This window comes from Diadema antillarum, unplaced genomic scaffold, assembly GCF_040938485.1.
Source record: "Diadema antillarum isolate AM-2024a unplaced genomic scaffold, OU_Dant_1.0 scf00000128, whole genome shotgun sequence".
NCBI lineage: Eukaryota > Metazoa > Echinodermata > Echinoidea > Diadematoida > Diadematidae > Diadema > Diadema antillarum.
The window spans coordinates 4,717,187-4,729,766 of NW_027271017.1; the positions used below are offsets into that span (position 1 = coordinate 4,717,187).

General features: G+C 38.3%; 2 protein-coding genes across 2 annotated transcripts in view; both read left to right on the forward strand.

Annotated features, from left to right (window-relative positions):
• Nucleotides 1–3,938, forward strand: part of LOC139720499 (putative defense protein 3) — a 34,819-nt gene extending 30,881 nt beyond the window's left edge. Inside the window, exons 5-7 of the mRNA XM_071631852.1 lie at nucleotides 1,468–1,518; nucleotides 2,792–2,839; nucleotides 3,850–3,938. Of these exons, the coding sequence (XP_071487953.1) occupies nucleotides 1,468–1,518; nucleotides 2,792–2,839; nucleotides 3,850–3,938 (188 nt within the window). The remainder of the gene's footprint in view (nucleotides 1–1,467; nucleotides 1,519–2,791; nucleotides 2,840–3,849) is intronic.
• A 3,975-nt stretch (nucleotides 3,939–7,913) lies between these two features.
• On the forward strand, nucleotides 7,914–8,342 carry LOC139720540 (histone H2B.2, sperm-like). The gene has a single exon (XM_071631893.1). The coding sequence runs from the start codon at nucleotides 7,914–7,916 to the stop codon at nucleotides 8,340–8,342; it is 429 nt and encodes a 142-aa protein (XP_071487994.1).
• Nucleotides 8,343–12,580: the final 4,238 nt, after the last annotated feature.

Here is a 12,580-nt window from a genome sequence, read left to right on the forward strand (position 1 = left end):
ATGGGTAGATTAACTCATACTCTACATGACCGTACAATTGAATTTTCTCAAGCGCTATTTACCAAAATATAAAGAAATACATAGGAAATGTGCTTAAAACATGATTTTCTGTATAATTTCTTTGTCCCCATTATATATGTCTTATTATAGATCAATCATTTTCATATTTGCCACAAATGATAAGCAAGTGGAATCTTTTTATTTGTTATGATTGAAATTTCTCAAGGTCACCACATGGGGGCGCTATTCATATCAACATAAAGAAATACATAATGAGACCTGAGATGAAATGTTTGGGATTGGTACGCGTATAGTTATGACAATTTCATATTTGCATAATAGTGGAACTTTGAGATTGCAAATTGATAATATGATAAACTAATGATATTAGAGGCATAACTTGGGTGAAGGAATCAATATAACACGAAATAGAAGGGCAATCTTGAGAAAATATTATTGTTTTCAGTTATCTCTATTATATCTATTGTTTTATGCTTTTGTCACATAAAAACAAAGGAAATAATAAGAAAAACTTTCCAGGACCATAATTACTTATAATTTTGCTCCTTCAGCAAATTTCAGCCAAGAAATACCCATTTCATACACTGTAATGCTGTTAAATGAAACGGGAACAGAAAAAAGATGCAAAATCTGACTGACATGTTTGTCAGTTTGTGGTTGCCATGGCAACCAGCAACATCAAATATAACTAAATTATATATCAAAATGTTTGCAATAAGATTCTAGGAAAAGTCACCAAATTTGTTGAAATTGGATTAAGGGCGAAGGAGTGGTAAAGGAAAAATAGGGGGCACAATGTGCCCCCCCCCCCCTCTTATGGCCTATAGGGTTAATACCACGTCCGTACATTATAGTATTGACTGTTTTCCTATGTCAACAACACCAACAACACCAACAACACCAACAAAACAAAGAAATAAACAAAATCGTTGAGTGGTCTATAAGATATAGTGTATGACAGAGTATGGCAACGATGCCTTCGGGTAACGGTTAGTGTCTATATGTAAATAATGAAACGAGACAAAATTATTGTCATTCTTTGTGTCAGTCTAAATAGGGCAACAGAGGACATGGAGGAGGAGGATGGTTAGTGTCTATCTACACAGACAATGAGAAGTGACCAATTGTCATTCCTTGTAGCCCTAGATTCAGGGATTGCTGTTGTTCTTGCTATATTTCTTGCTGTCACAATTGTTTTTGTTTTGTTTTGTTTTGATCATACCATGAACTGATTATCTGCAATCCCTGATAGACACATTTTCACAAATTCATCTTTTGATGCTTTCATACCACCAAAGTTCCATGTTTCTATCAATACATATAATTTTTTGTCGGTCCATCCAATCTTCTACATGTTTCCTATAACTGGACGGCTATCCATCATAGCATAGTTTTGTTTTCAACGAATAGTTACGAAGACTCTCTCTTTTCCTATGATCCATGCAGTGACAGATATGACACAGACTCAGACAGCGAAACCGTCGACCACAGAGAGTGGTGGGTACTCTGTCATCGTACAACTCGGCTTCACTCAGACGAAATCGTGACACGCTTTGCCAAAAAAAGAAATAAACAAACAAACAATAGACAATGATACTGCGTAGCATTTTCTGGTGACATATCGTAAGAATGACCACGTCCATTGATATCATATGTATCGGCTGTCTTTCACGTCAAATGCAGGGGTTTAAAAAGAGAAACAGAGAGTGGTCTAGAGGCTATATCTTTGGAGGATGGGTATAGTTTCGGGTGCACGTCACGATCACGAGTTAGATACCTATACGAATCATACGATCATACAGCCCTTGAGCTATGGACAAAACTAACTAGGTAAACAAGGCCCGCGTGTCCCACACTATATACTCAAAACAGAGTCATGAGTCCGATACTATTGCAGGCAAACAAGTTCCACGAGTTTGACACACATCGAGTCATCACCACAGAAATTACAAATTATGATATAACTATATGGATCAAGCTTAGGGGAGATATTTTATTTCACCGTATGCTCAGAATTGGCTTTATCAAGGAAAGACACAAGACTTTAAGAAAACAATATGTGTCCCCTTATAGCGTTTTGAAAAATATCATATCCCATATAATCACATGCAAGCTTTACTGCTGACATTATACTTATCTACACAATGTCTCCCTAAAGCTGGATCCAGAGTTATATAAACACAAATTAACTGTTTGTGAAGGGAACTGCGAAACCGTCGACCACAGGCAGTGGTATAGGTACTGTGTGATCCAACTCGGGCTTCAGCGAAGAAATGGTGACTCACTTTGGGAAAAAAAAAAATGAACACCCCATCCCCCCTCCCCCCCCCCCCCAAAAAAAAAAAAAAATCATACACATTATTTTTCTGCCAACATAGCGTCAGAATTACCACGTCCAAGAACCACGTGGTAGTCATATTGGCTCCTCTTGTTTCAAGTGTATCCTAGAGACTGGTATAGTTGCAGATTTTTTTTTCCTTCTTAATCTAATGTTCCCGCCATCAACAAAACAGAGACTGCTTCGTGTACGACTGCAATCTATAATCTAGAACGCTATATAACACCCTTAACATCTCTCAAAGCTGACGTATTGTCTATTAGTTTTCTGTTTATATCTATAAGCATCTGTTTATCTGTCCATCTACTCTACTTCGCGTACATTTTTTTTTTTTTTGGGGGGGGGGTCTATATCTGTCTACTATTGGAATTTGTATTCTGAGAATAAACATGATCAATCATGAATATTCCCTTTTGCTCTTTCCAATGACAGGTGTAATGCAGACCCAGACAGAGAGACCGGCGACCACAGATGCTGGTGGTAAGTATAGGCCTACGTGCTCCAACTCGACTTCATGCAGGGGAAATTGTTGAACGATGTCTGCAGAATCATTCGAGTTGCGAATGTTCGCCTTGTACAGATACGCGTCCGTTGATGATAGAACGTACAAAGTTCTTTCGTTTCTTGTGTTGATTTTGATAGACGTTGTATTGGGTCATTTCGAAGGTTTTCCCTTCCTTTTCTTTTCACCATGATTCTTGTCATCATGCTGTAGTGTTTCGTATTTAAGGTATAAAGAGAAGACAATTATTGTCTTTAATGTAAATCCCCTTTTCGGTTGCAGAATTTCAAAAGCCACGTAAATTTCACTAATGATTGCTCGTTCTTAAATTGGCATTACATTTCAGAAGACAAATCTCTTGCTTTCATTTTTGTCCATGGGCAAATTATATAGAAATGATTTCTGAGTTTGTGCAAATGTGAATTCACCAAGATCAATCTAATGTTTCTTTGATTTAGGAGGTGCCAACTTAATGATAATGAAATGAAGATTTCTTTACAGCGAGATTTTGATAGGCTGATAACGTAATGATTATAATCGACTCGGCATTCATACTCTAAACTATATATACAGGTTTTTAACCGCTGTTCAAACAATCAGTATAACAAGCATTGCTAGAAAAATTGTACAAAATGCCAAATTAGAATGTAGTAACGTTTCTGTCTAAGTCTAACGTTTTTATCTTTATGAATAATTATGTATATTTTTCAATTGTTATAAAATTTGCTATCAAAAACATTAACCGGCACTGAAGGCCCATCACAAGAATTGAGCGCTTGTGGTCCCATCAATCACAAAGCTATTACTATCCCCTTCAGGATATAGTATTCAAATATATGTATAATAATATTCCATTGTCATTAGAAATAAAGCACACTACTAAGTAAACGTTCCTAGATAATTCTGCTCTGGTTCACATGCACTTTAGAGTAATTAAATTCCCAAATTCAATCGAATTTTTTTTTCTCCCACCTTGTTCCAATTGCAGACGCCATCAACTCTTCGGCAACGTTAATTGTGACGTCACTCTGTGGTGCAATACTTTTGAGAATGCTTATGAATAATTTCTTCTGGTGACCACATGCATAGCAGCGCTATAGAAAAAAAAAGTTGCAATTGAAGAGTTTGTTCGCAAAAACCGATAAGTCCATTTTTGAAGATTTTGAAGTACGGTCTCTGTCGTAAAGTACAAAATAATACCTTTTAAATAATATATTGGTCACTACATATAATGGTACATATTTGAAGTTATGGTCAAAAGAAGCAAAAAAAAACTTATTATTCTCCTTATTTTTCTTGACCTTTAATCGCAAATATCTCCATTTGGCAAATATGGAATTATCGGTTTTTGCGAACAAACTCTTCAATTTGTATCAGGATACGCATCACTGTACGCAGGAGTTAAAATTATTGATGAACATGCTAACAGTACCGTTTTTCGTCTCTTTACAATGTAGTGTAGAGACAAAATCGCATAAACAGATGATAATTTATATTGGAAATATGATTATAATACAGAAACATTTTATAAAGTTTTTCGTGGCCAAGAGTGGCCTCTTCTATCATGTTTTGTAACATAATAATCATTTCGCTATACCAATGCATATTAAATCTTTGATTACTTAATTTTGTAATTAGAAACCTTACCATTGTGGCAAAACAATAAGAAGAATATAGAGTATACTGATACACGCAAAATGATTGTCTCCTCCAAATGAAACAAACAAAGTACCCATGAGATAAAAAAAAAAACACTCCAAAGCACAAATATTCTCAAAAATGTTCTGCTGTGGAACTAAAAGAAAAATAGAAAATGAAAAATAAAGAATAAATAGATTGTTAAATAAGTACAATATAAGTAGATATTCAATTTCTTTATAAGCCTTTCATGATAGTAATTCCAATTCAAGAGCAGCATTTCACAGCTTTCTTTCCACACACTATCAGAAACTCTAGGAGCATGATATACAATCATGCGGGCCAAATAGCAAACTACAAAATGTTGATAAACAGTGCCTGTGAATAGCAATGACGGATGATTGTCTTTCATACGGCAAACTGGGGTGTGAGGGGAAGTTGGCAACCGCCTGTAGCAATAATAACAAAGAAAATGCAATACTGTATCTTTCATTAGAAGCGAGTTACGATTTTACAATGTTTGGCATGAATAAAGCAAAGAATGATGTTATAAAGTGGCATTGTTTTGTCCGGTTGTTTAGAATAAACAGGCGACGCATGTGGCCCATTGCTCTTCATAATACGGTGTCATGATCTCAGTCTGACTGTATTGAGCTCATTTTGTTGCTGAACCCGGTGAAGTCGACCCGCCTCACATCCAACTGGACCTCATGGAAGACCAGCTAAATCTGCGCAGCTGAATATGGGCTCCCCTTTATCATCTTCTCAGATGGAAAAAAAAAGAAGAATATGTACCATTGATCTAATGGAGGCCCTTTTGCTATTCATGGAAATACGGAGGGTTTTTAAAAGGGGATAAATCTTGCCAAAGAGCTTGAAGGTATAATCCAATGTATTTGCAAAATGCTGTCACAAAGCAAAGCTTTGTACCGTCATTCTATGAAATGTAATCCCAATTTTATCATTTTTAACAAAACAATTATGACATCACAAAGTAATTCTGACATCGCGAACTGCGCCGTACCGTGTCTCGCGGTGAACAATTGTGACGCCACAAAGCAATTTTGACATTGCGCACTGCTTTGTATCGTCGCTCTGTGAAATGTAACGGTAGAGTTTCTTACAAAACAATTGTGACGTCACAAAGCAGTTTTGACATCGTGCGCTGGGTCCCTTCACAACATCACACGACTTCTCGCCTCCCATTTTCCCATTTCCCCTTCTTTTGTTTAAATTTTTGATCCAAAATATAAAACAAATATATTTTGCCTAATTTCGATTTTCTTGATAAACTAATAGGTCCTAGGCCTCGGTGCCTCCAAAAGAACTACTTATATTCAGTACGTGAGGGGCTGCGCCCCTCAGTGAATAGTTCTTTTGGAATCACCTCTGCAAAGTTTTAACCAGAAACTATCAGAACAAAGTGTATTGTGTACTAGTATTGTACAGGGGAAAACCCGTTATAACGAGATCGTCGTTTCCGGGTGATTTTTCTCGTTATATCCGGATTTTCGTTATATATCCGAACACTTGTGGAAAGTACACTTTATATAAACATGCTCTATTAAAATCGGGTTACATGCATCGCATAATATGACGACTTCATTTTGAAGAACAGAAAAACAGGAAATGCGATTGGAAAATGAGAGAGCGTTCTCGCGATAAAGGAGTACAATTACCTTTTTTTTCCCCTCGATGCTTGTTATCAAATGTTTCAGATTTGACAAATGTTAGGTCAGCTATAATCATGTAGATGGGCCTGTTTGTTTGTTTGTTTGTTTGTTTGTTTTTGTTATCCGCATGCTAGTCATTCTGCACATCTAAGAAGAGAGAGATGAAGAAAAAAAATATTCAACTGCAATGTATTGGTAGGGTCATCGCGCTATCAACGCTGCGTTTAGCGTAACTCGCGTGGATGAAAACTGTGACTAACAAAGTCCGAATTTAGCTTTCATTCTATGACAAATTATTGATATAAATCACGTATGTCATGGTGAATGTTTACATCACAATTTATACTCTCATTTTTTATTTCCTTCAAGGATACCGTGCCCAACATCCTATTTTTCTGTCGCTATCATTGTAGGCCTAAAGTGCGGTGCGCGAAACGCGTGATGACTTTTACCGCCAGAGCGCCATGTGCTTCCAGCTTGTTGCGAAGCACCAGGGGGTGTTTCATCAACGTTTGTCTTGTCAGCGCTGACAATTTCAGCAAAATCCTTGGTTGTGATTGGCTGAGATGCTCTGGTCACTGACTGTTACTATGGTGATTCAAGTTGTCAGCGCTGACAAACGTTGATGAAACACCCCCAGGTTGAATGCGTGCTAGCACGCATTCAACCTCGCATCTGTTTTTCTGTTCTTCAAAATGAAGTCGTCATATTATTCGATGCATGTAACCCGATTTTAATAGAGCTAATCCTTCAGTTCAACAGTTACCGGGTACTGGTGATTCAAGTTGTCAGCGCTGACAAACGTTGATGAAACACCCCCACGCATTCAACCTGGGGGTGTTTCATCAACGTTTGTCAGCGCTGACAACTTGAATCACCAGTACCCGGTAACTGTTGAACTGAAGGATTAGCTAGGGTTAAGTTAATTCAAATTTTAGCTTACGACCTCATCATATTTTATTATTTTGACATCTAATTCAATTTCTTTCATAATCAAAGTTGCGTAAATGGGGTATAATTTAACTGAGCGAGACAGATTGGTCTGGGGACCGTTTCATGAAACTTTTTGTCAGTGATTTACACTGACAACTGTTAAAAGCTACTGAAATCCTTGCGTCTGATTGGCTGATAGCAAATTCGTCGGTGAAAACCTCCGACGAACTCGTTGATGAAACACCCTCCTGATCGACTGGTGTCCCAGAGTTTACAATACGTGTATTGAAGTGCAACGTTTTACAAGTACACGGCACACTGCCAGTCATTATACTGTAATAGCTGTTATTTTCGCAAGGGTTTAATTTTCGCAAATTTCGCGAACCACAGTTGAATAGCGAATTTAACAACACGCGAAAATGTCGTCATGCGCCAGGGGTGAATTCACGAAAACAACTTCCTCTCGAAAATGTGACCTTTTCATTCGCGTAAATATCTGCACGCGAAAATAACAGCTTACTATCCTCGTGGATGAAATGGTGTGTACGATTCAAATTTGCATAATGTTGCCGCCAACAGTTGTGTGCCTGAACATTTGCATATGTCTCTTCTTGGTTAACGGCGCTGATTGGCTCAAAGTAGAGATCATGTCTCTGATTGGATAATGCGATAAATACCTTCGTGCAATCGGATACCTCATTTGCATACGCTCTGTAATAAATATGAGTCGTCGCGACATGTGTGTTCACAATTCTTGCTGATCAACTGCCAGAACTAGCTGCACGTACATCAACGTACAACGATCACGATGCCCAAGAGTCCGTCAAAAGGAAGTCCGAGGAAAGGTAGCCCTCGCAAGGCTAGCCCGGTGAAGAGGGGTGGAAAGGGAGCAAAGCGAGCAGGAAAGGGTGGTGGTCGCCGCCAGCGGGGCCGTGTTGCCAAGCGACACCGTCGACGTCGCGAGAGCTACGGAATCTACGTCTACAAGGTGCTGAAGCAAGTGCACCCTGACACGGGAATTTCCAGCCGCGCCATGTCTATCATGAACAGCTTTGTCAACGATGTCTTCGAACGCATTGCGTCAGAAGCCTCCCGCCTGTCCCACGCTAACCGGAGGAAGACCATCAGTAGCCGTGAGATCCAGACAGCTGTGCGCCTTCTCCTCCCTGGAGAGCTGGCCAAGCACGCTGTGTCTGAGGGAACCAAAGCGGTGACGAAATACACCACGTCCCGTTAACCTGAAGCTCTCATTCTCACTCTCACTCTAAGTCTCAGTTTTCACATCCTCTGAGACGAGAGACGAGAGACGAGAGGCACTGCCAAACACAATCAACGGCTCTTTTCAGAGCCACCACATGCACAAGAAAGAACTCTGCATGAGATATTTCTCTCAAGTTTTTCTGATGAATTCTGATAGTAACATCCGAGTTGAGGTCCCAACAGAAACTGCTTTAACGTTAATAGACAATCTAAGTTAGATCTAGACAGGTCTAGACACCTAGCGTTAGAACTCTATTTCTTTTTTTCTTTTTTTTAAAAGTCGATCTTTCTAGTATAGAAGTAGGCCTAACGTTAGTTCTAAACGTTAACAACAAGTTCTTAGAGAGGTCTACTCTAAGTTAGCGGATAGATACCTAGGCGCCTGTCCTAACGTTTCACGTTAGATAGAAGTCTAACGTTAATTTGGCCTAGAACCTCTATTCACGTTAACTAATGTAATACAACCTGTGGTGGTTTTATTATACTATGTAGTGTATCGTTTTTAGTCATAATGGATAGCCCTGCTCTAAGCTAGTAGTACGTAGTACCTTCGTAGTGTTCTACAAAAACTAGACAAAATGCAGTCCCCTCCATTTCCAACAACTTCGATTCGGTGTTTGTCATCATTATTTTTATTGTAGAGATATTTGTTTGAATAGCAAAACAAAGCTAATTTTTATTAAAATTCACAGTATTTTTCTCAATGTTTTCACTTCCTATTCATTGTAGAAACTAGCAACAGTTAATGGTTAATTTATAAATAAAAGTTAGCGTTAGATCTCATAGTCTAAACGTTAACGTGTACGTGTTAGGATTCTAGAGTTTTAGAGCAAGCTAGCTTCTGTTACGTTTAGTTCTAACAAGATTTCCTGCCATATCATTTAGACCCTACTGTACTTGCAAGTTTAATTGATTGATTGATTGATTGATTTTCCGTGTAAAAACAACAACGGCTGGATGGCCCATATATCATTCAGCGATATCAACATGGCATCGCTGGTCTTCCATGGGGTCCAGAACATGGAAGGTACATTGTATATACAATGTGAAATTATGAAATACATACTCTTTTTTAACAATGTAGATATTTGAAATACATTTGTCTCCTGGATCCGTATTGTTTATGTTAGAGTCTAACGTTAACCCCTAGCGTTAACTGTTTAAAATCGTTAGATATCTCAAGTCCTAACGTTACGTTCTGATCTACATAGGCTAGATGGTCTAGACCGAGACGCGACGTCTGGTCAGACCTATAAACGTTTAGTTCTACCGTTTAAACGTTATAGTGGTTAGATTCTAATATTTTGTAGTATGCTTACCCTACTAGCATTTCATCTAAAAATAGTTCTCTAGAAACCCTTGTTACTTCTAGACCCTAGTCTATACTCAGTACTATTAGATTACACGTAAAGGCCTAAATCTAAAGTATTATGTGAAAAAAATGACAGAAAAAGACAAATTGAGAAAGTTAGGGTGCACACCGCCACACGAACACTCGAACAGTCACACATCTGACGCTAGAACATAGAATTTAAGGCCTAGAATTCCAGATTGTCTAACTCTATTTGTTGTTTTTTTTTTAAATTCACGTAACTTTAACTGAGATCAAAGATTCTACGTTTAACGCAGGTAACGTAAGATCTAACGCTAACTTGTTATAGAATCTTTGGTTAGATCTTGATCTTAAGTACGGTAACAGTTATACGGTTTGCAAAGAGTAGGCCTACAGGGCTGCTGGCTTCTAGATAGATACTAGTAGATTACTCTGTCTTCTATTTTTATGTCTTTCTTTCTTTCTTTTCTTTTTTTTTTGGGGGGGGGGGTGGGGGGGGGGGGGCATTTTTGCACCGCGCTAAAAGGAAACTTTTTTGTTTTCCCCCAAAGTGGAGTGAACGGACTTCTTCGGACTCGGGGAAGTGGGCCAAAGCGTAAGCGCTCGCGCTAGCTAAAGAGGAGACTTTCGCATAATAGTGTACATAGGAATAGGGCTACATACCAGGGTCTAACCATTTGCCCTCACCCCCCCTCCACACACACACACACACACACACACACACACATATACACATCTGCACACAAACCTTTTTTTCTTTTTTTTAAACCCCGGAAGTGGTGCCAGAAAAATGTAGTTGATTTTTCTGTTTTTACTTTTTTTTTTCGTTAGCTGATGAAACCCGGAAATGGAAAGGCCTAATACTCCTCGCAATTTGAAGTTGTGACCCTGCATCACATAACGAACAAAAAGTCGCCAGATATGGATTTTTTTTGTTGAGGGCAGATTCTTAAAGAGAAGACTCTAAGCTTTAAAATGATGTATAACTCAATTCAAATGGACCCCCTAACCCATCTAAATACGGGTAAGCAAGCACACACTCTGGAAAAGTGGGAACTGAGAAAAGAGGCTCCGAAGTACACATCTATCAAGCGCTTTTAAATCCTTACAAGCCGTGCTAGCTGTGAGGTGAAAGGGACAAAACACAGGGTGTAAACCACCGGAGCAACAGCAATGAAGGGATTATCAGATTAAGCTAAAATTGAGTATGTTCTATTGACACATTATGTTCATGATTAATGCCAACTTTCAAAGCAGTAGCTTTATCCTATCACAAGTTATTAGACTTGAAAGTGAAGAGTGTGCAAAGGTTTTTACGAAATGAAAAGGGGCCTCTAAGACATACCTGATCATTCTACTCCCCCCCCCCCCCCAAAAAAAAAAGGGTTGTAAAAAAACTGCTGAAAACACACTTTCCCATTTCATGTTATGATCCCAAACTTAAGAATAATGTAGAAGGATAGCTCTTTCAGAAAATCTGAAAACCTCAGGATTGACTTGGTTGACCCATTTCACCTTTTTTGAGTCCTCACATAAAATCAAGGGGTGCGACTTTTTGTTCGTTTTGTGATGCACGGTCACAATTACACAATCTCTAGAGACAGTGAGGCAATGATGCGCCAAATATCACTGACCAAAATTATTGACCTTTGATTTTCAAATCAAAATTTGATTTGTAAAAATTTAACTGGAACAGCATATTAAGATACAGTAGTTTAACCATGGTTGGTCAAGTTTGTATATGGTACTCTACTGTATCGTCATTTTCAACTTTCGCATGAAGAGTGCAGTAGCGGCCTACATGATAAGTCTCAGCACCTTCTATTGCTGGGAAATGAAATTGTATGTACATATAATATGCATAGGGACCTACTGTGCACATCAGGTGCACTTATAGCACGTACTAGTAAAACATACCAGAGCAAAATCTCGGCTGAAATTCATCCAATCAGATATTTCATCACACATCACAAGTTCAAATTAAAGGGTAAAAAACACACAGTAACACATGATGTTCTTAAGTTGGTTAGATTGCTATTAAAGCCTTTATTTGCAGGTGCTAAGTCAATCTCCATTTGCCAAAATCCCAGAGGACAGCTCATGATTTTACATTGTATTTCCAATAAAACTTAAAAGCTCCCTCAGTGACTAAAACTGATAAAACTTGATACTAAAGCTGTACTGAGAGAGCACACAGGGCGAGTCATTATGCAGGGGTCTCTAACATAACTTGTGCCTTGGTCAACAACAGTGGATGGTGGCTGGGGGGGGGGGGGGGAGCTACAGCTAAAAAACAAACAAACAAAAACGAAATTTTAGGTCACATACATATACATACATGATACTGACTGATGAAGATGATGGGGAAAGATCTTATTAGAGATTTATCTAGCCTTTTAATGGACTGCAAGCTATATCAAGACACACACAAAAAAAAGGTCATCAATGACATACAGTTATCTTCTCTCGTAAACCTTTGCTACAGTATCATCCATTATACAACTGTATTTGAGATTTCAATATCTAACATTTTAAGATCGCTTATAGGCTGGCTAGGCAGGATTGTCTATTTTTTTTTTAAATTCCTTACAATATACATCCCACATACAAATGACATTTTCATTGCTAAATATTACCATCTTTTCATTTATTTAATATTTATTCATTCATTCATTCAGTTATTTATTCATTCATTTATTTATCTAACTATTCATCTATCTATGTATTTTGATTTTGCTTTTTGCATGGAAAAAGGTAAGTTTCATATTCGTGTCCTCATCAAATGATCATGATCGAAGGGCTGGCTTCCCCTGACAACTGTTAATACACTGTAGGATTACCCTACCCCCATCACCCACCCCCCCCCCCACCCCCAACTGGGG